We start from the raw sequence: 24,573 nt of genomic DNA, 5'->3' as shown, positions 1-24,573 counted from the left end.
GTCTTTTTAGATGTGGAAACTGTGTTTTTGTATTGTCTCTGTGTTGTCTATTGTCTATTTGTGTCATTCTAAGGACCAGGCTTTCCCTTGTATAGTAGTTTGTGTTTTCTGTGTATTTTATATGTTGGGACTGCAGATGGAAGTTTGCTGTGAGCTAAATCTGGTGCAACCATCTCTTCATTTTCTGCAAATGATTAATGTCATTGAACACTGTCCCTGAATAGACTCAATAAACTAAACTAAATACACTTTACACTACAATTTATCTGATATATCTGATGCACCAAGTACAGATGCCTAGACCTGTTTGCTGCCAGAATATATCCTATTAAAGAAGGAAATAACCTAAACTATATAAAAAGAGTGATTATAAGTGACATTCAACTCAGGTAAATTTAAAATCCATGTGGACATTCACTTTTACATGAAGAGGAAAGAGAATAATTACATTTCTCTTCTTCTTTTTTGGCTAGTTTGACCAAATCTATTTAGGAAATGCACATAGTAATGACAAATTACTTTTAATTGCTTCCTAAAATATGCCAATATTAAACATGTAGTTTTAGCTTTTCACAAAATTCAGCATTAATATGACAGGAATCTGCACCGAGGTAAAATAAGAACCAGGATCTATAAGCCGAGTCTAAATCAATAAAATCTAAACGGTACCCAACTCTAGTCTCACCCCGTGTCTCGGGGCAATTCTCCAGAATGGGTGTCACTGTAATTGGCGCAGCTATGGTTGCGGAGGTTATGGCCATTATAGGTGAGCATGGGGAGGAATAAGTGCTCATAGCATTGCTCTCATTGTGCGTGAAGTCGAGGAGGGAATGTATGTGGGTCCTGCTGCTCACCGTGACCTGTATCTTAATGAGGGGGGACAAATCAATACAGCGCTGGACAAAGAACACAAGAACTGCAGCTGCCATGCACAAATGTTTTTTCAGCAGCAATGAACATGAGGATCAGGGGTTCAGGTCAATCCCTGTTCAATTTGAACTGTTTGAAGTGCAATAAAAATCACTGGTGCAACAACACCATCTAAATTCAGACTCCATATCTCTTTTCTTGCTATAGTAGAAAAATATTCAGTTTTGAACAACAGTGGCAGTTCCTCCTTTCTTACAATAAAAGCAGTGGTGTTATTATATTCTACATCATCCTGTAGTTTATGTTTTTAAAGCCTTTTCCTCCTGCTGCCATTTCAAAAACAGACAAGACACATCGTCTCTGGTTCAAGACAGGTTATTGCATCACATCTCCATATCTTCCCTCATGTTTAATGCTTCATTACTCTGCCTATATTCAAACCAAAAAGCGATCCTCGACAGAGAGATTGATTGCTGACAGATGCAATGTTTACCCATGTAGTCGACACTATCCAAACTTCTTCACTTTCCACAGTACAGGGAAAAAAAACAATGCAATTTCTCTTGACACCAAAACTGCCAGAGGGCTGAGATAAATCCAGCCCTTTTCAAAACACTCTCACTTGTTTCAGTAATTTTCTGTAAAAAAGAAAAAGAAAAAGAAAAGGAAAAGGTAATTTTCTGGGAACATAGCAGATCACTCACTCAAAAGTTTTTCTAATCCAACACTATGTTGTTATAAAGGCCAGCCCAGAACATATATTTTTAGCTATATTGGTTTAGACATGCAATGACATACAGTATATTAAGTGCAGTTATTGCACAACACATATTGTAGTGAGATTTGTCAGTAAGCTAAACACTGTATCAAAGTACAAAGAGGGAGTCTCCACACAAGTACTTGAGTTAATCTAATGACCTGATTGTTCAACAGCGAAGCATATACGATAATACGTGAGGTGTTAAGAGTTTCACTCTGAAAAAGGACTGAACAAATCAACATTTAAAGCTTCACCAGCCACCACATTATGTGCTTAGTATAACCACAACCTCCCCTGGAGCTCCTTCTCCATCACCTTATTGGATCTGTCCAGCAATCAGACCCAATTTCACCTCCAAATTACTGATCTTCACGTGCTTTACAACAGCGTTCATTTAATTTATTGGCTATCTATGGAGGAGGGGGTTGTTATTTGATTAGGTATAAAAGAATGTCTATATATTTATGCAGATATTTCAAGTTGAATATATTGGTGGTTGGTCTTTCTGCTATTTTCCTCTTTTTGAGTAAAAAGAAATAAAGTCTCATGCTAAGATGCAAAAGGGAAGAAAGACAGACAGTCAGAAGATGGGACACACACATTTACACATACACATACAGAACCTTAAAACGACGTTTTATGTTTCATCAAAGTTGAGTTCACTGTGGGTAGCGGACAATCCTGGAGTTTGACAAACACAGAGTGAGATGACAATGGGCGGGAGACGTCTTGGGCGAGAGGCTGCCTTTTAAAACGGAAAAGTCCATTTACAGTTGAAAAGAACAGTGGCTGTGTGGAAGCGTCTGACTTGACAATTACATGAGTGGTAAGAACGGCACTGTGCCTCCGCTGATAACCCGTCGGATTCTATTAAAACTCCGGCACTCCAAAAGAATGCTCAAACAGAGGGAATTATCACACGGGCGCACGCACACACACGATTTTAAAACACTAAAACCCTCTGACAGTGATGCGTCTGCTGCAATATTTGTGCTTTGAGGAAGTTGAGACAAAGTGGAGGGAGAACAGACACAATCAAATGAAGGACTGTATATATGATTCTGGATGCATAGCCACAGACAGCAGTGCTTGCTAAATGCAGTTTCAAAGGCTGCTAATGTCCCTGGGTTAGCCCTGAGGCTACAAGGAAAAATCTTCATAGCCTATAGGAGGCAGAAGTTCTCTCAAGTACAGGCAGTTTGTACTTGAGGAGGATGCAGGCAATGACACACACACAGAGCCCCCCCCCCCCCTCTGTGTGACGGTTCAGTTAAGACCCACCACCCAGCACGCTGCTTCATACATAACAGATACAAAGCAGGTGTTACGTTCTTGCCCTTCCTTCCCCTCATTTGTCCTGTCTCTCCCTCCCTATGAAAAATAACAGAAATTTAATAAGAGGAAAACCTATGACTGAAACGGTTTTGTTCACAGATGCTAAAGGGGGGAAAAAAAACAACAACAACAACAACAACAAAACACATCACATCATGTGTCTGGCTCCCTCGCTATCTCCCCTCTCTCTTTTCGATTTGATCGCCGTTCCAAACGAGGGATCACTCATACACTTGTCCTGCGGCGTGGAATCACGTCGACGCTCCTCTCCGCAGCCTCTCTCCCTCTCCCTCTCTCTCAACGAAATGATTCATTTTTCTATTACGGCGATGAGCGTGTGAAATGAGCTATATAATCAATAGCATAGGTTTGTAAACAGCAGCCGCACTCCAGGGAAAATGTGTTTTCTTTTTTTTTTTAGAAAAACAATGCTGCTGCCTGTGTGTGTGGTAAGGAATGCTCATCTGACAATGTTTACAAGGGCAATTTACAGGAAATAAAGACACAGGCCGCCCTAAAATGAAGGTAGCTTTCATAACGCAGCGGGATGAACAGGCTGAGATATGGAAGAGAGCAAAAATATCGAAACGGCGAGATGTGGCTGCAGTGAAGATAGGTTTACTTACACTACAGTGTGTTGATTAAAGTGAAGTGAGACTGCTCTGACTCTCTAGTATGTAGATAAAGCTATGATGCAGAAACCATCTTGAAAATAACCATGGAAAAAAAAAAAAACCTTCAAAGTGATTTGTGGTTGTGTGAGTTTCTGGGGTTGAGTGCTGACCCAGTCAAGACACTTCTATGAATTACCGCTCGCAGCGACGCTCACACACTCACAGCTCTGACATTTGTCACTTTACCAGGCATGACCTGTCGATTACAGCAAATAGAGTTCACGTCTGTGTGTCTGTGTGATAGAACAGGAATGTGTGAGCATAAAATGGGACCTGTCTTCATGTAAAAATGGCGCTCATCAGTGTGCCTGCGCTCGCAAGGTCATAAAGCTAAAATGCTGAGTATCTTTTCGACACCGTGGCACGGATTTGAACCGGGCGAACGTTAAAATGCTGTAAAACTGCTTGGCGAGATAAAATGTGAACGGGGAAAGTTCATGCAACTACTTACAAAGATCTGAGCACGGAGCCTCTCGTCCTCGGTGGCGATCCTCTCCCTGATGATGGCCTGCTGGAGGCTGTCCTGGGCCACGGCCCGCTCCGCAGACAGGATCCTGGACACTTCGCCCTGGGCCTCAAACTGGGCGTCGGCGTCGGCCTGTGCCGCTGCCCGGGCTTTCTCCGACGCCAACCTGTGGAGCATTAGCAACAATTTACATTATTGATACACCCCTTACGAAACGCTGTATGCTTATGACAGCACAATGTTGTGAAGGGCTGCAGAGAGTTGCAGAACAGGGCGGCTCCTGCTACAGCTCTACAACACACACACTGCTCAATATTCTTTCCCCTATAGGTATCTCTATAATGCATGACTGGCTACTCAAAACTTCAATGAACAAAGTCAGGGCTGTCCACACCACTGCACACCAAGGTGCTTTTTGTGTTGCTTTGGTGCAGCATGTCTGTGTACACACTGAAACGCCACTTGATTAGGGACACCTGCACAACGTGATGGAAACATTCCTCTGAGGTTTAGGTTCATATTGTGATGACAGCATCACACAGTTGCTGAAGATTTGTTCCACCACATCCCAGACGTACTGGATTGAGATCTGGTGTCTGTAGAGGCCATTTCAGCACAGAGGCCTAATTGCCATGTTCAAGAAACCAGTTTCTGAAACTGCTGGAAGTAGCCATCAGAAGATTGGTACACTGTGGCCATAAAGGAGTGGAGATGGTCAGCAACAATATTAAAGGGAAGCCATTTTCCTCTGACCTTTGACATCAATGAGGCATTTTCTTCCAGAGAACTGCATTTTGGATCATTTTCTGTAAAACCTAGAGATGGTTGTCCAGGAAATTCCCAGTACATCAGCAGTGTCTATAATGTCGGGCACCAACAACCAAGCCACACTTTCAGAGTCACTTAAATCATCTGTCTTCCCAATTCTGATGCTTGGTTTAAGCTTCAGTAGATCGTCTTGACCATGTCTACATGCCTGAATGTATTTAGTTGTTCTCTGTGGTGTATTCTAATTATAAAGCCAAGCCAAGCAACTCTAAAACTAAACATCTCACTAGAAAACCTTACAGGTATCTGTTGCTCAGTATGCACATTTCATTACTATCTGTGTTGACCCTAACCTGAACCTGTGAATGACCTCATGGAAATTTGATATAGTTATTTTTCCATGCAGCAAACTGTTTTTTGTAACCTGAGTATTTTTTTTATTACCGTTACTATTATTTTCCCCACGTTCACAATCCTTGCTGCACTGCAACCTGCACCGCTGCAGCGTCTCCCAATAGAATTAAAAAGGTCACAAATGCAATTATAGTGCTAATGAAGCATAGGTATAAGCCAATATACTTGTGTATTGATTTTCAATCCTAATGTCAGATTCATCCATTCACATTCCCCTGCTCTTCCATGGCTTGCAAAGAGGGGGCGACATTGAGTAGTCAAACAGGCAGTGGTCATACTGATTCAAGACTGAAAAAAAAAAACATAAGTTCAACTCTAACTGTTTGGGTTCTCCCCTGATGTAGCTACTGGTCAGTTATCATCTTAAAGAACAAATCAATTTACATTATTTCCAAATGATGGACACTGAAGAGAGATTTCACCATCAACATGTAAGAGGCAACAACACTACCATTTCCCCCAAAAACAAGAATCATCAGTCCAATGAAGCGGTGATATAGACAGAGGCACTACACTCTCTGCAGACACAAGACCAACATTTGAACCCTGTCACTGGGTTCTCATAGTTGCCTAGCAACGCACTCCCTACTCGGCGACAGTGTGCTTGATTGGAGAAGAGAAGGAACGTCCCTGAAAACCCTGAAAGTCTTCCTCTGCTAGGAATCAAACATTAGCGGCAAGGTAAAATAAACACAGAACAGACGGAGCGTGTGCCTGAGTGAATCGTGATTATGAGTGGAGATGGTGAGGTCTTTAATAAACTCCCCTAAAGGTAGGCTAACCTTGATGAGGAGGAGGAGGATGTATGAAAGTGATTGAATAGTTCCAGTCAAAATTCCTCCACATTCAAAATGGAGCTATCTATGATCCATCACCTGTCAAATGTCTAATTGATTGATTATTGCCTGATGCCTGTCGTGGAAACACTTGTCAAACAACAGCTGTTTTTAAATGTGAGTTCATTAGGATAACACATTTTGTTTCATTTGCCTCATTTTTCAAGTTGTGCTCCAAAAAAAAGGTGTGAAATTCTTGTTTTGATTTTCATGAATACTTAAGTTAAATGCATGACTCATTTACAGCCTCATCAGGTTTGTTCACCGCTCATTATGATAATTTAAATGAATCATCCCTGGTTGTCAAGTGTGTGGTGGTAACAGGCATAGATGCAGTTTGAGCCTTTTTCACCTTGGAGATCTGTTTTTTACATATTATCGACTGATCCGTCAATCTGAAGGGTTTTCGTTTGTTATTGCATCTCAAAAAAAACTAATTTAACTCCCCACTCACCTGTGAATATACGTAAAATGAAGACGGTGATGAATCATGACGGACAGGACTGGCCTAACTGATCACCAGCGTATGCCTTGGGCTTTGAGCTGATGACAGGTAGGTCAAATGAAAATATGTCTAATGTCTTAAAGCTGCCATTTGCCCTGCAACACCACTAAATGTCAGAGAGCAGGGGAGAGCCAGACGAGAGACGGGGGGAAAGACAGAGGGAAAGAGACAGAAAGGAGAGGGAGGAAAGAGCGAGCGTGAGTAGTGGCGACATGACATGTTTGGCCCTGAGGAAGTGAAGCAAAGAGGGAGTGAGGCAGAGAGTGGGAGAAAGAGATGGAGGGAGACGGAGAGAGACCAGCCATGTCCAGTCTCACAGTCCACTGGGCTGCACACGTCAGCACACTCCATCCATCATTGTGCTCCAACTCACACACACACACCGATACGGGGAGCTTTCTAATGGCCTTTTACATTCACCATTTCCCCGCGATCCACGCCTCCCTGCCTGTACTGCTAATGTATCTAAGCTACCTTTACTCCACAAGCTCCGGCTTGGAGGAGGGATGTTTTACAGAGTTTGTAGTAAAGGCTTTGTGGCCTTCTATGATATGAACTTGGACCTTTGTCACTTAACTTAACCAAACTATCAGGGTGAATGACCACAGCCAGAAAGTACCTAACAAAAAATGCAAGAGAAATATGTTGAATTAAATAAACCAGTTCCATTTGTTACCGAAACTTTGCCAACACTCTTTAAAGGAGACATATTATACCCCATTTCCACAAATTAAAATAGTTTCCATTTGTCTTAAAGACATATCTGTGACATGCTTTGGTCAAAATACCTCAAGGATCAAACATCAAAGCTCTTTTCATACTCTCAAAACAGCCCTCAGAACGGCTGGTTTCAGTGCCTGTCCCTTTTTTTTCTTTTTTTTTCCAGTTTATGGAGACAAGACATAACATAAACCAAACACACGGCAGGTACGTAGACAGGACGAAATCACACACACAATTTTTAGTGCCTGTCCCTTTAAATGCAAATTAACTACTGCTCGCCCCGCCCCTTCTACTGGTCCCAGGTAGGGTTGATATTGTGCAAATTTGATACCTATTTACATCACTGGAAGACAACTGAGGGAACAGCTCATAAAACCACGTGGATTTTAACCTAGGGAGCCTGAACATTACATATTTTTGGGTCAATTCTCACATTGAGGGCCTGAAGGCAACACCCAAATATATGTTAAAGAGCCTTCAAAAAGTGATATTTCCATAAAATGTCCCTTGTGCTGGAGTGCAGATGCTTTGTTGAGGACACCCTACCTTGCCCTTTGCACTTATCAGTAACACTGACACTCAAGAGCCAACCAGAACTGAACAAGGCAGGATCAAAGCACACTGACAAAAAGTTCTACTCCATGAGGTTGGACATTTACTCAAATGAAGGCAGAGGGAAATATCAAAAATAACCTAGAGGTGACCAACAACTACAATCTGGATGAGTGAGAGAAATAAGGGCAAGAAAACAGACCACCTACCACAACAGAAGTCTGTCTACCGACTTCCTCACAAGTGCTAACCCAAGCAAAAGCAAAGGCTGCTATCACTAACTGGGCGCTATCTGTCTGCTCCACCTCTATTGGTTTCCACTCATTACTGCCCTGTCTGTGGGATATTGGATGCATTTTTCATTCGACTCTAGAAGATTGGCACTGGGTAAAAAAAAAAAGGGCAGTTTTGAGATCGAGAATGGTTGAGTTAGACAGAGAGTGAGAGGGGAAAACACATCACCTACGAATGGGCAAAGAAAAAAATATCATGTCTTCTGAGGGCAAGTGGATGATGTTTGGACCTGTACTGGGTAGAAATAGAGGATAAGCTTGGCCCAGTAACCTGTGTTTTGATGGCTCAGTGGATTGAGTCCTGAAAACAGAAAGATGGAGAGGCGGAACCAGTGATGTATCATTAATTTGAAGATGAGTGGGGTGCAAGTGGGGTGGTCTGTGCTGGCCTTTCCAGAGAAGTAACTCACTATTTTAAAGAGATGACCTTGAACAGAAGTACTTGAGAATACTTGAGTTCTTTTAGGCCACTATCAGATCTGTAGAAGTCCATATGAAAAATGTATCGGTAAAGTACTACAGGCGGTGCGGCTTGGGAACCCTAAGTGCCAATAGTCCAGCGTGTGCACCTCTACACTTTAACTGTCCAATAACAACAGTAAATGCGGTCACCCAGGTACTCAACGGTGAATTACTTCAAATATTACCACCCTTGCACAAATATCAAAATTCATCTCTCCTACCTTTCCTGTTTACCTCTCCATCCATTCACCTCCTGCATCCTCTCTCAGCTCTTCTACCATTAATGCTTCCAGTTGTTGATCTGTGGTCTAAGCGAGGTGTGTCTCAATACAGTCTGCCTGCCATAGGTAAGATTCTGTCGGACCTGCATGAGGGTGCAGGCTCGACCCAAGCGCCTTGAAACAAAGGCATTTAAAGCCCCGATGCAATATTGATGTTAGGAATAATGTCGCTGAATGCTGCCTATGAATATTTTATGGAGCTATGCACTCTCCCTGACACCGTCGCACATAAACACCCACAAACACCACACCTGGCTGTGGCTTAGGGCTGCACAATTAATCGAATTTTAATCACGATCACGATTTTGGCTGCCACGATTAAATTAAGATGATCGTCACGATTATTAACATGTAAAAAAAACGGGCTGTGCTGCATATCAAATCAAGCGCTTTCTCAACCAATAGTCCGCCAACCACCAGGGGGCGAACGAGAGGTCAGGGCTCCATGAAGCTGCCTAACTAACAAGCGAGCGCATCCTCCCTTTACATGTTGTTTACAGTCCAGAGTGTGTGTCCCGGTCAGTCGGCACCTTCAGATGCTGCTGTAGCTGTCACCTTCTGCGCCCGGTGTTACGTCTCACTCCTAGACTGTATGGATCTCACTCTGCAGTGAGAGTGAGACGATGTCGGCAGCAGACGGTGACAGACATGACGTGTGTCTGTGTCTGGTCAGTCAGCACCTCAGGCTGTCTACTGTCGCCGTCTCGCTCTGGATCGGATGGAGGTCGGGCTGCGGGGTGGTCTCAAAGCTGGACCGAGACCCCGTCACCCCACGCGGCCGTTTTGGTGTTAATTTCATACGTCGTGTAAATAAAACGTTCCGACCGTGATCATAACGGCGATCTATGGCCGTTTTGGTGGCAGCACAGTTGAGCCAGGCCGACCTGCTGGACGCTGCCTGTGTGAAAACACTTGGTCTGTTCATTAAATGTTGTTAATTCGTTCCAAATTGCTGCTGAACCACCCGTGCTGTGCTTTGGTCCATGCTAGACAGACTCTTGCCCACACATCTCTGTGTATCATTGATGGCAAAAATTAATTTTTACCTATAGCCTACTTTGAAATTACATTTCAGAGCCTGTACTTTCTTACTTTTATTTGAGTAAAGGAGTTGAATCAGCAGCTACTTCTACCAGATTTATTTTTTATTTTTTGTTTTTTACACAAGTATCTGTACGCTACTGTACAGAATGACACCTCTGCACTCTGCATGGCATTTATTTTTCGCTAGCCCTTTGTCTTGGGTAAATTTTATTTTAGGCTATTATTTATTTTTATTTTACATTTTATTTTGAACTGAAAGCCTTGTTCACATAGCCTATTGTTTGTTTCAAATAGAAAGTGCAATAAAAACATGTTTTATCTAACATAATGTATAATCGTGATTAATAATCGTGATTTCAATATCGACAAAAATAATCGTGATTATCATTTTGGCCATAATCGTGCAGCCCTACTGTGGCTGCGGCGAAATGCCGGGACAGAGTTTAAATTAAGCGTATGGGAAACAAAGGACAGTGGGAAGATTAATTTATATGGCCTCTACACTGCAGAAAAAACATAAAAGCTGTTTTCTGCTCTCTCTCGACTTCACCCACAATTAGAAATAACCACAACATTGGTGCAACGCAATGCTTCAGCTGCAGCAAACTGTCAAACGTGGATATCATTGGCTCTTTCTCCTCTGCTATTGTCTCTTTATATTGCAATATTTAACACAAAAGAGCCAGAGCAAACGGCCCACCTACTTAGAAGTGTGGAATAAGATCAGGGCCTGATGGTTATCATCCAGTGTAGCTACCAGGATGTCTTATGGAGACTTAAACACTGGGAAGATATTAGAAATTACCTAAAGCTTGTATTGAGCTGCCTCCAACTGATTCTATCTGCTCATACAAGACTACCTTGGGTAATGCACAAACCACAGAGAGCAGAATTGCGAGGAGATTGGACAGAGTCAATAACCATAACTGTTCGACTACATAGTTCAACAGCAGGTTACAGTACTTAGTTTTCAAAACTGTATTTAGAGATCAAAACAGCCTTTTTGTCTGGGGAAGGGAGCATTCTACAATATGACTGAGTTTATGTATCAAGTACCAGGAAAGAACCATCGACTGGAATGAAGTGAAGAAAAACTAGTTGCATCACTCATGTACATACAGTATATCCCAAGAAAGAAAATTAAAATGTATAGAATATGAAATGTGCTAAATGTTGAAACCCCCAAACTGCATATGGTTGCACATGTCTATAATGTCATAACTTTAATTTAAAGTTTTTTTTATGAAGGACCAATTATATATCGCATAATCGTATTGACTTAACTTACAGCCACTACATGGTTACAGTGTGGGTGCATTGGTAGTGCAATAACATATTTTGGTGTAAGGTGATGCTAAGTTGTCCCTGGTTTGCTACTGTGTGGTTTCTGACATTCTGGACATGTGTTAAGGTGTTCAGCATGATTCCCCCAGGGTGGTGCTCGATGGTCAGTAGGTGAGTGAGAAGCAGTCCCAGACAGTAGCTAACCAGCTGATTTGAGGTTTTCTGTGTGATCACTATGGAGTTGCTGATTGGCTGCTGATTGGGGTGTTTAGCTGGGCATGGCTAGGCTGTTATTGTTATTAAGGTGGTACTGAACAATAAATAACAACTGAATGTGTGGATCCTCAGGTTTATCAGATGGTTGGTGGGAGATCAGCCAATTGCTATGATGTTACCTAGAAATACCTGTGGTCACTTGGGTATTTCGAGGTGGTAACTCAGCTACTGGGGTTGTGTCCACTGTCGTGACTTGTACCATTTTATTTCTGGTTGTATCCCTGTGATGCACTTTGTAAACTTTGTTTTGAAAAGTTATGTATAATCATTATTATCAAAATCAAATCACCTTTATTATGATAAGAACTGTCACCGTCACTACATAGTAGTACAGTGTTTTCACTCAACGTGACAGTTTGATTATGATTACTATTATTATTCCCTGTGTGAGTATCGTGGAAAGTTCCTGGGTTGTAACATGTTTTCAGTACTGAGAATATCATGAAGAAAAAGTAAAGCCATAGGATAAGAGAATCGTATCCGAGACCAGTAATGCCACTGATTCGGATACAGTTTTTTAAAAGACAAACTTGGCTAAATCAGGTTGGATTAAGAAACTTTATGTTTTATGATCCTAACTTTCTAGCGCTGTTAAACTAAGTTGTAGGTTTTGTGTATGTGTGTGTGTATGTGTTAGTGTACCGTATGTACTTCTGAGCTAAACGATAGAATAAACTATATGTAAAAAAAAAAAAAACATAGGGTATATATATATAGGCTACACTGTCTGTCTGCGTCTGATCTGTGTGGAATAAAGAATTTAATGGGCTGGCTGGTTAAAACAGGCAGGCAAACAGAGGCTCTGAAGGAAGGTCAGTGTTTTCACTCAAAAGTCTGACATGCAATTATGTCAAACAAGTCAACACAAGCTGCTTGAATACATGCTGAAATAATGGGCAGAAGTTTCACAACAATAACTAACCTTTAAAGTGAACACTGCACGGACACAAACATCGGAGACTGAGAGAGGGAGCGGGGAAGAGGACATGAACGTGGGGAGGAAATTGAAAGAAATAGACGGGGGGTTGAGAAATAGAGGAAATATGGAGAAACAGAATGAAAGGTGATAAGGAAGAAAGAGAGAAAAGAAGGGGAGGAAAGGTGGAGGAAAAATCTGCAAGCATAACCCAGAAGAACTGGATCCAACGGTGACACAGGATGAGTTAGGCAGCAAGAGGAGAGAGAGAGAGAGAATGGTGTGAGAGTTCTCTCCTCCCTCATCCGTCCTTCTCTCTCATCCTTTTCTCCGAGTCGTTCTGCTCTGGTGCTTCACAGAGAAGCGGCAGAGGCAAATCTGCTCCCTGCAGCCGCTCCTTGCTACAAATGAGTATAGGCTGCACCCAAATGAACTCTTCACAGAGCCCTTACTTCACTCGTACCAGAGGAAAAACATGCAAAGCCAGATCTCTGGAGTTCATTTATGGCCCTAAAGCCAAACAGAAGAAATACTTGCCTAATCTAAACACCACTGTTCCTCAAAATTCCCCAGATCTGTGTACCCAACACAGAAATGCTGCATAGGAAAGAGTTACAAATCACTTGTGTCTCTCACACTCATCATATCCTGTCAGCTCACCAGTTTCTAATAGAAAAAAAAACAACCAACTACAGGATTAATTGTTGAGGTGAAATATGACCTTGAGATTTTGATCTGTCTCTATGTGTGTGTGCTCTTTTCAATGACCTGGGACTTCAAGTATTCCTTCATTTCTAAGCTGTGCAGCTGCTTCACTGCAGGGTTCTGCAAGTGCAATCTTGTTAGCTGAACCTTAATACACTCACACACAAAAAAGATATTTTATATCTTATTCCAAATTTGCAGCAAAAGCCATCCAGCCTCCTCGTCGAGTCTTCCAACACAGTGAAGGCCATCATCACTGTGCCTTGTTTGCCCTCAACAACCAAAAACTCCCAAAAGTTACTATCTGCACTGTGGGAGGATGAAACACCACCACAATTTAATTATAGCTTGACAACCCAGATGAGGAAAAAAAGCCACTTTGCTTCTCATCTATTTCAATTTTAAGAAAAGCCAGTCACCTTTATCTCCCAGTAAGCACAAATTAATAGAAAACTGTAGCGGTGTTAATAAAAAAAAAGGGAGTGAAAGCATAGAGGTGTGTTTGCATAATGTGATTACATTAGAAGAATTATGAGCCAGATCGAACTCCATAATATAATCATTTTAACATAAACCACACTTCATCTGTTATCGGATGTTGGATTAAGTGTGGACAGCAGTCTCTGCACCATCTAAACAAACAGTCAAATTGCACTTTAGTAAATTCTCTGTGTGTTTTCTATCTCAGCGTCATTACATTGTGATTTATTTTCTGATTTACTGAATCCAGATAAAACCCATCACTTAGCCGCACTTTTTAGGTTCTCCTCAATTCCCAGAATGCACCTTGATGGCTGTCCCATGATTACTGCTTAGCAAACCATTAGTGAGGAAAATGGACACACATGCATGAACACACTGCCACAAACACAAACAAACCGGACAAAATAATGCCTCAAAATTGGCAAAAGAAAAAGAAAACAATGTTCAAAACTGATATTAATATGCGCATACACACACACACATACACACACACACACACAAGTGTTAACTGATGATTGCTTATTTATCGTTCCATGCTAAGTTCTTAAGTGAAAATGCAGCCCATGCCAAGCACAGACAAAAATTGAGGGCTTGAAAGCCACTATGATTTCTATTAATTGCAAGAAGGGCGTAGTTTTGAAGCGCTTACTTCTCTGAACAGACATCAATAAACGAGCTGCAAAAAGCAGTTACATCAAAAAAAAAAAAAAGAAATAGCCGGGGGGAAAAAAATCAATAGACAAATGATTTCTCAACACCTCTTGTTAATTTCTCTCTTCTTGAATGAGCCTCAAAAACGAGGCTAATCGCTAGGCTAACACTACCTCCTCCTGGATGTAGAAAGGTTGTGTTTTTATCCCCATACAGTACAAGGGTGCATTTAGTAGCTAATCACAGTCGTTCATTCAGCGCGGTCTGCTGGAGATCATCCAGGTCTATTTAAGAGGGGGAGCAACACAATTATCGGACATTATGGCACGTGCACCTGCTTCTTTGGGGTTGGAAAAAACAGAAGAAGTGGAGAGAGAAGAGGGGGAGCACATGAGATTATAGGAAAAAGGGGAGAGAGGAGAGACTTGTATACGCTCCTCACATGAAGAGTGTGTTTCTTCATCAGGCAGGGCTAATGGATCACCCACTCAACACCCAGGAAATTACCTCAGGATAGCACCCTTCTTTCTCAGGCATGATTAATTGATCCGGAGTGGAGGAGAGAAGGAGAGGAGAAGCAGAAATAGAGGGAGGGAAAAGTGCTGATGTGCTTCGGAAGAGAGGTAGATTGGAAACAGTGGGGATCGGAAAGACTGCTGCTGACCTTTATGACTATTAATGAAAGCGGAAAATGGTCAAATCTGAAAACGTCTTCAGGTTCTAATGAAATCCCGGAACAGGAACTGACACTAGTGAAGTACCCTGATTCAATCCGTCATGATCTAAAGTAGGGAACAGGGGCAGAGAGACCAGAGCCAAATATTTTAATTCAAACTCCAGAACATGAAGTCTAACAATCTAACTGTGCAAGGTCATAAACAAAAGCTGGCGCTCCGTTCTCGGCTAAAAACGCTGTGTGTATTTGCTCATGTGTGTCTCACCAGGCTTGCAGCTCCTGCTCTGCCTTGGCCCTCTCCTGCTCCATGCCTTTATACACCTCGTCAGTGATCTTCCTCCTCAAGGCCTCCTCATCAACTGGGGATCAGAAGGAGAAAACATTGCAATTAATTTAAACACACAAATGAAAAACATGCCTTTATTGCTTTAACACACACACACACACACACACACACACACACACACACACACACAGCCTTACTGCAAATAGCACTGCAGCACATCGCCCTCTGTCTCCATATATTCATGTCAGGGGCATCATACATGTATGATTCCATGTCTCCACGGCTCTATCTTGGCAGGTAATTAAGCATGAAAGTAAAGATGCCAGCCGGCGACCGGGCCAAAACGTGCTCTGAAGACAGAAGTGCCATGCGGTGTGCTGCGACACTGCAGTGAGTGGGGGAGTGTCTGAGTGTGTCAAGATTACTCTCCCACTGCATTAGTTAGATGGGATAATCCCTATTGTCAGAGTCTATTATTACCAGGTAATATGTGGTTAACAGCAGGCCAGCTGAAAGGAAATAAAACACACACACTCGCACACACATAAAACCTTAATTCTAGCTAAATCAGATTAACAATATGGGACTTAAAATGTGAAAAGCCATTATTTTCTTAAAGGCTCTGTGCTTTGAAAAAAAAAACACAGGTAAAAAGAAAAAAAAAAACAACCTATAAGGCTGCTGCAGTGTTTTTAGTTACAGTGTTTATTCTGTGGTTTTAAAACACTGCAGTGCTTAGGGGTTATTACAGTCATGATTTCACATCTGTGCCTCTTTAAGTCCAACATGTGGTGTTAGTGTTGGCTGCTTTCTTAATTATGTTCTTTCAGTAAAGTCGCAACTGGAAGCATTAGAAGACAATTCCCCCGACTTGCCTCACTCACTTCAATGTGAAGTTAAATTAATTTCGTGATAACATTCCCCAAGGATTTAAAAATTGAGTCCATCTACTTCACTTTCATTGTTTTGACTGAAAAAGAAGAAAAAAAAGAAAGAAGTAACAGCCTGACAGCAGAAGCCCAACTTCCAGATCAATATCATAGTCTAATTAAATGTTTTAAATGTTACTCTGCAGAGAGCCTGCCAACTAGTTGTCTTGGAAACCTATTTAAAGCCTTTTGAGATAACTTGTGGATGCATTGACAGAATAACAAACTATAAAACCTCTCTGAGGGAAAGGTTAAAAAAGAACCAAAACAATTAGGACCACCATTCTTGGCTTCAAATTGATATTTTCCAGCAGTGGTGGTAGTATCCTTTTAACACAGCTGTTACAGTGCTTCTAGTGGCCTCAACCTCAATGATTTCTTATTGTGAAGAATTAATAAAGGATCCACTTGTAATGGAACTAACTGAATAGATACAATTTAAAATAAACAGTAAAATATTACAGAAAGTTCTTTGAATCTTTAAGATTATAATAATAAAAACAAGCTACTGACACCGTTGAACTAAAGGTCCTCCTTGCTACATTTAATGGAAGTGGTGTCACGGATGCATTCAGTGGTGCTCATTAACAAGTATCTCTCCCTCCAGCTTCTGTCATTTTAGTCTTCACCTCTTTCAGGAGCTTTGGCACAACCGCTGCTAATAAATTACTCCCTAGGTGCCATGAAAGTGACGTCCTGCTTGAACACGCTAAACAAAAATACAGTTAACTTAATCCCTTTTCTGATTTCCACCCTCCAAAGCCCCTTTTTTCTTCTCTGCGGCAGGCGGCACATAACAAGAGCTCGCAGTATGACAACTATTTGCCACACGAAAGAGAATGAAAAACAGCACCAGGTAGGAGGGAGGTTTAGTATGACAGGGCTTCAGAGGAAACACTGGCACAAACACAGCTGGTGATTGACGGTTGACAACTTTTTGCTGCATAGTGTGCCCTCAAAGACAGAGACTGCTGTCACCTACTGTCCAGAGTTTGAGAAAATAATATCCATCATGTTTGACAGCACCAAGAAGCACCATTGATCTCACTGCAGTGGAGAGTCTAATTACTACTCTGTTTAGAAGTGCAGCAGGAGGACAACCTGTAGGACTGAGCAAAGGTTCTACAAGTCACAACAACGACACTTTACAACTTATAAATGTTAATAATAATGTTGTGAATATGTTATGTGCAGAAATGTGCAATTTATATGTGAGATAATAATCTAAGCAATATTCTGTACCACCATAATATCAGCACTGGTGTGTTGTTTATGATTACCATATCAAAAGGGCAACCAAATCTTGGTTGATTGAGCAACAAACCTGTAATCATGTTTGATTCTTAAATGTAATACTTTTAAATGTGAAATAAATTGTATACAGATGTACTTGCATTAGGCAGCTATGAAGTGTGTCTATGTATATTGCATCTGTCCCCATCAAATAAACCGTAATACCATAACATACATTTGATGGTTAATATTGAATGAGTCATCATCATCATCATCATCATCATCATCAGTTATGCTCATGTTCCTCCATGTTAGGTTTGATATAATAACTTTATTAGGTGACAATACAAGTCAATGTTGTGCTTAAAGCTTGCTCTGCTGCCCTTGGCCAAAACATAACCAACTGGTGCTGTACAGAATAGACGGGCTAATGTCATCTTGCCACAATTAAAATTTGAGATTATGACTGGAAAGAGTACTTAAGCTTTGGGCCACTATGAAACTAGCAGCTGTGCAACAGTTCAGAGCCCCGGTTGATGAAATCTCAGTTACTTACCATCCCCCCCAATAGATCTCCAAAGTAGATGGACTGGACACCAAACTCAAGTGCCACTTCAGGGGTCAAATCCTGTCATTATAAACTTTTTTTTCTATCTGCTTAGAGTGGCATTTCAGCATCATCTGCCCTTTAAAATCTCCCAGACTTACGTTCAAAAATATATACCCTACAGCAGTGCGCTATACAAGAAGTAAAATTTTAAAATTCAGGCGAGCCTAAGCAACTCCTCATTTATCACCTCATCCTCTCCAGCCCTGCAGAGAGAGAATTCAGATAGCTAGCAGGCCCACGGGGTCAGCCGGAGAACAGGTTCTGATATGATAAACACTGTCTGGGGTCCTTGAGGGAGGCTGGTTAGGGTCAGAGACAATTCGAGATCGACATAGCCCGTGTCAATCCTGAGTAGGACATGTAAATGTTAAAAAGATTAAAAACTCATCATCTTTTTAGACGTGTCCCCCTCCTTTCCTTTTTTGCGCCAATCACTAAACCCTCTGGAAAAAAACCCATAGAGGAGGAAGAGGAGAGGCGGTGGAGCACAGGCTATTGGCAGTGGAGATAATAGACGAAGGCAAATTGCGTTTCTCATCAGAAGTTTCATTAACCCCGGGACCCGCGTGGAGGGCATAATCTGTAACATTACCACTTCCTCACGTTTCTAGCTTGCGCTTAGTCGAGTCACCGCACACCTTTCGCTATGTTCAAATATGAAAGGAGGCGGAAAGAAAAAAAAGAAGCGCCAATAGCTAGATTCCAGGCCTGGCAGGCAGGTGCCATTTCTGATTTTCTTTTATTCACAGTCTTTCCTGTTAATTTAATCTCATGTTATGAAATAAAACTTGAATGATCTTTTCACATTTTCACGAGATAACAAGAAAAGTCTGTTTCAAAAGCAAAGTGATATATTTCACAAGTTTCACACTCACATTTATGCACACACACACACACACACCAAGTCACCCATATCTCCCACTGTGTGTGTTTGTCTCTCCCATTCTCCACATTCTTTTATGCTGCATCTGGGAGACATCTTTAAGCAGACTATTAGTCCAGCACAGTGTGTGGGTTCTGGCATATGAATATTTATAGCACACTGGAGAAGGTGTAGGAGGCTCAACCTTGACTATGGCGTAATCAGCACACACACTGACTCTGGCCATGATTTAGAGACAGCCGACCTGCTGAGAGCCTCACTCGATACCCAACACTCGTGGACGCACATAATCAATGTCGGCCTCATTAAGGTCGTAGCCTTTCAGAATTGGGCTGAACTTTGCAACTTTTTAACAAGATTCACATTCACATTCATCGTACCTTTTTTTGTTGTTGTTGTTCTTTAAAAAGAGCATGTTTGATCAATCTTCCAAGTTGACTTTTTTTTTTTCCCTCTGCGTTATAGCACTTGGTGAGCTTGGTACACATTAAGCTGTGCGGTGACCTTGCAAGGAAGGCATATTCAAAATACCTCAGTAAATGTCAACTCACATAATTGTTGTGAGATAAATACATGGGCCCAAGCCGGGCAGGGAAGAGTCAGAGTCAGCCACATACTCATATACTTACTAACAACATATTTTCACCACCCTGAATACTGCAGATAGACTGAGCCCTCAAAAAGATGGACAGTTGAGTTGGTCCTGAGAGACCTTTGCCCCCTCTCAAACTTCCCATTAGTGTTTCAAGACTGAGAGAGAGAGGGAAAGAAATGGAAAGACACTGCAGCAATGACAACTACAAGTCCCCCGACAGAGAAGAGAGGACTTGCATCCATAACTGACCACTCAGAGAGGAAACAGATGAGTGGATTTGTCGTGTTGTGCCCTGACAGCAGCAGGAAGCTTTTCATAATGGCTCCACTCCACACACCCCGGCACTTTTAACCAAGATTAAGTGAGATACCGTTGTATTTATCTTTTAATCTGAAAACCAATTAGTGCAAACAATGAAGCAATAATTTGGTTCAATGTGGAGAAAATTTTAACTAATGGAAAACAGAAGTGACAAAAAAAAATTGTTGAATGAACATGAATAACTTCTATTAATTGATCAATTGTGCTAATGTGCTTGAACAAAAAGGCGAGTGACACACGCAAAATTCAGTGTCATTTCACAAAAGCCCAACGGCCAAATAAAAATTTTATACACAATACACACACCCACCCACCGCCTCCTTCCCTTAATGAGGCCTGGTGTTTTGTTGTGTGAAAGCGCGGAGGTGTCGTTTTAATCACTGGAGTCAGTGTGGCGTGGCATAAGTTGGCCTTTTTTTAATTACCTCACTGATTGAGCACAGTCAAGGATGGGGAAGCCTGCCCACATCCTGGATGCCACCTACTGAAGAACTTCCACCTACGCCCCATTCTGCACTCTGTAATGAACAGGTAACATTCAAATGTCCTCTGCCGGATATGTCAAGTGATAAGGGACGACGTACACCCACACTGAAGAGACACTGAGGCTCAAAGTTTGCCTTGAGAAATCAATGATGAGAGTGTTTGTCTCCTTACATACACACTTAAACAATGTAACTCAATTAACCCCACAATATGAGTGTGGTTTGAAAATGTATTATCTGTAGTAACAGGATCAACTTTGCTAAATCTTCTTCCATGTGAGAAAAATGTGATTAAACTCCATTTGTGATTAGATCTAATAAAAATCTTGACTTCTCAGTAGCAATTAGAGACTCCCAAGACTTAACCTTTTATGAAAAGGTTAAAAATCTTTCCATTTATGCTACTAAACACTGCATACTGCAATGAAACCTGGGGTAACTGAACTTTGGCAAGTTAATTACATGATACTGACATTTTTATCTCCATATAAAGTTGAGGTGAGTTAGCAAATAATTTCTGCTTTACACGTCAAGAAGATATGGAGTAAAATTAGCATTCGTTTGCAGCCACAGATCTGGTTTCCTACTTAATGAAACTGTCATATTCACTCTCCTTTTAGCACAGTTTTTGGTCTCCACCAAGTCCTGAGGGGAAATACCAGACTCTTCAGCAGCTGAACTGGACCTTTTCAGACATTTCTATTCTCGCAGCTCATGTGGTTAATGTCTAGATACGTTTATAAGTGTGAAAACATCCTATATTAAATAATTTTCATGGTCGTGTACAGTGGGATTTGAAGGCTTTCTATGCTGAAACAGCGAAAGACTCAGGCAGCTGAGTCTTTCCCTGTTGCAGCTGAAAACACTGCTGAGAGTGACACTAAACAGCAAAGATGCGGGCCAAAAAAACAAAACAATGAGCTAAAGTACGCTGTCAAGTTCTGTAAAGTTGGGCCCATCGCATATAAGTATTGTTAAAGCGAAAATACTGATATTCAGCTGCTTTTCACAGTGGGAAATCATCAGATGCTGAGGAAAAGAAAAACATCCCCGGATACAACAAACACAGAGGCTACTGCTGAGAGAGTGATGTCTGAAACCACAGGAAGGAGAGGGGATTATGGTGACAACTTGAGCTCTACAGTGACATTGCAGAATGGAGGGCTACTAATTACAGCATCAATCTATTAACATTATTACAAGAAAGAATTCATCATTTCATTAACAGTTTGGGGTTGGCAATGAATCACCATATGACCAAAGCTACAGCGAGGCCCATTTTTAAAATGAAGACTAATTACAATCTGCATGAAAAGCTTGAGACAAAAAGCTTAAGGTTGCTTAAAGTAAACACCCATACAATAATTTCAAAACTTAATGTAGCTGGACTTAAACCCTTGGTCAGTTCATTTCCTCGTAACCTCTGATTTCTAATTAACCGTGCCCCACATCCAGGATAAAATGAACCATTAGATACAATTCATTTCTTCTGGGTTTTTTTTTTAGCAGAATTAATGCCTGTCGCTGGCCAGAAGGTACCAGACAAAAGTTTGTCCAGGTGCATTCAAGGTCAGGAATCACTACTGCAAAAATCCAGTTAAAACTAAGCATAGCTTGCTCAGATCCGGTCTAATCCTTCACAGTGTGTCAGCTACCCTTGACCTTCATCGCCTTTTGTTTGTGAAATAAAACTCTCTCAGCATCCTGGAATATAAAACTCACCGGCTGGGGCAGCGGGAGATGGTGGGACTGGGCTGGACTCGGGCACCGCCACTGGCTCAGGGACTGGAGCAAGAGATACTGGCTCCAGTGGGGGCTGAGGAGGAGCAGCAACTGGTTCACAAGGAGCAGTAAACTCTGGAAGGGGAGGTGCAGCGAATGGCTCAGCAGGCTGGGGAGAAGAAACCTCCCCAGAGGGATGCAGCAGGGGCGGCGGCGGTGGTGGCAGGATGGTGACAGACTCGAGATCAGCAGGGGAAGTGAGTGGTTCTGATTTGGGAGGTGGTGGGGGAGCAGCGATGGATTCAATCACGACCGGAAGGGAACATGGTATGGGTTCAGCCGCAGATGCAGGAGCAATGGATTCAATCACAAGTGGAGGAGCAACAGGTTCGATTACTGGGGTTGAAGAAGCAATGGATTGATTTAAGGGAGGGGGAGATGGTTCAATTACAAGGGTAGGAGGAGCAAGCGGAGCGATCTCTTCCACCATAGCTGGAGCAGGGGCAAGGGGAGCAGGGGCAGGGGGAGCAGGGAGAGGGGTAGGCAAAGTTACCGGTTCAACAGCAGCAGTAAGTGGAGGAGGAGGCGGAGGAGGAGGAGCAATTGCTGCTTCATGCTCAAAAGCTGGAGCAGCAACAGTAGTAGCAGCAATGGGGAAGGGTGGTGAGGATGGGAGCACCATGTCAACAATGGTGGGGGCTACTACCTGTTCTGTAGGAGGTTGAGGAGGAGGAGGAGGAGGAGGTGCAGCCACAGACTCTGTGGCGAATGGGGCTGGTGGAGGAGGAGGAGGTGCAACAGGTTCTACAAAAGGAGAAGGGGGAGGCATGGAGGTGATCGGGTCAAAGAGGGGAGGTATTGGCCGGAGGAGAGGAGGAGGAGGAGTGAGCGCCGGCGCCATGGGAGGTGGCGGAGAGGGAGCATGTTGGTGTTTGGGAGAAACTGGGGGTTCCCTCATGCGGTTGATGACATTCTCAGAGAGCTGCAGAGGAGAATGAAAGAAAAGAAATATAATAATAATGAAACTTTTTTTAAAAAATCGTAATACATGATGAAACATAATAGTATCTCATTTGTTTATCTGTAAACAAACAGACTCATTAAACAAAGGAAGTGAAGTGTTAAACTACAATTTAAGTTGTTGATCCTGTGGAAGAAAACGCTTTATTCTCAATCCGTTTACATAAACACCTCAGGACTGGTACAGACAGGATTACACCTCATCGAAAGTTAACATTAGCCTCGCTTGGCTGGCTTGTAAAGTGAGTAATAATAGACTCTGTCATGCCAACTAAAGTCTTATCTGATCAGCTAAAGCCTCTCAATCTATATTTACCAGCAGCTGATAATGGCAGGAGAGAACCTGTGGCAGCTCCTACCTCATAATAGCAGCTGCTATTGTGACTACCTTTACAACACAAAAAGCCCTACAGATAACCATCGCCTATAAGCATGGATGCACCAGCCTCTGCAGGTGGTGGGAGCCACTTTTATTCATTTGCTGAGTGACAGACAACACAACACGTGGCTAGTGACGTCATTGTCAACATTTCCAAAAAATGACAATTAAAAGTTTATCACGTCCGAGTCTCATAACTACCGCAGTGGCTATTAACTGACTAACCTGTGATTAAACTGTAAACCACTTTGTATTAACCTGCGTCGTAGCTTTATAATGAATGAATGAATGAATGAATGAGTTTACAGTGTATATTTGCAATGTAGCATAGCTGCTTTCAGACTAGCCATATTTTATCACTCCTCTCTTGATAAATACTATAATAATTCACCGTTTTTCAGCCGTCGTATCAGTCCAAACTGGATTAAAACAGTAACATATAACATGTAACAGCCTTTTACCGGAGACAAGTTAGTAAAATGTCACTTACCCGTATGCCCTTCACCACCGTTATATTCTCGTTCTCGTCTGCTTCAAATGACACGCGGCGGGTACTGTTGTTCGCTCCCATTGTCACACCGCAGCTTGTCACAGTGTCGCCTATCTACACGCAATACTTACATCCACTTTTGTTTACAATTTATTAACTTGTTCTAGCGCCAGTTAGAGCTGGCTACAGGGCCCACACGCCTCTACTTCAGGGAGTCCTCCTCACTTCCTTAGCATGACGTGTTTGAAGAACGTGGGAGGTGATTGGACAGAAGGGCGAGCGCGTTCCTGCACCGGTGATTTTCATTGGTTTTCATTTGACGTCTGACAGCTCTGCTCGGCTCTGCTTGCCAGGGTTGTTATGTGTGGTGTGTGTGTAGCATCACTAGTCTGATACAATGATGCCATAACATAATATTACCAGAAATTGACACATAATGTTGAGGACATGTTGTGACATTACTGTTACTGTCTTTCTCCCTGATATCAATAAACTGATAAAATATAACTGCAACCATAAGCTTTGAATGCAGTATTGGTAAGAATTCTGGTCATAAATACTAGATACAATATTTGTAATTCTGCTATTGTTAATTTATATTTTGTTTTATTATGATTATTATTATATATTCTTGAAATCTTTACAC

The 24,573-nt window shown here is 42.0% G+C and overlaps 1 protein-coding gene across 6 annotated transcripts in view; it reads right to left on the bottom strand.

The window, feature by feature from the left end:
* chchd3a (coiled-coil-helix-coiled-coil-helix domain containing 3a) overlaps positions 1 to 24,158 on the bottom strand; it is a 65,211-nt gene extending 41,053 nt beyond the window's left edge. For 4 of the 6 annotated variants that reach the window (XM_085769920.1, XM_085769922.1, XM_085769923.1 and 1 more), the window contains exons 1-4: positions 23,928 to 24,158; positions 22,039 to 23,020; positions 15,240 to 15,333; positions 4,091 to 4,271 (exon numbers count right to left, since the gene is read on the bottom strand). In XM_085769920.1, the coding sequence (XP_085626046.1) occupies positions 4,091 to 4,271; positions 15,240 to 15,333; positions 22,039 to 23,020; positions 23,928 to 24,008 (1,338 nt within the window). In that variant the 5' untranslated portion in view covers positions 24,009 to 24,158. The remainder of the gene's footprint in view (positions 1 to 4,090; positions 4,272 to 15,239; positions 15,334 to 22,038; positions 23,021 to 23,927) is intronic. The other 2 variants (XM_085769924.1, XM_085769925.1) reach the window with 1 other exon arrangement.
* Between the last annotated feature and the right edge of the window lie 415 nt (positions 24,159 to 24,573).

Source organism: Trachurus japonicus, chromosome 23, assembly GCF_045865225.1.
Source record: "Trachurus japonicus isolate A0001 chromosome 23, Traja_1.0".
In the NCBI taxonomy this organism is placed as follows: Eukaryota; Metazoa; Chordata; class Actinopteri; order Carangiformes; family Carangidae; genus Trachurus; species Trachurus japonicus.
The sequence above is the reverse complement of the archived record's forward strand: the minus strand, read 5'-3'. Positions and strand labels throughout refer to the sequence as shown.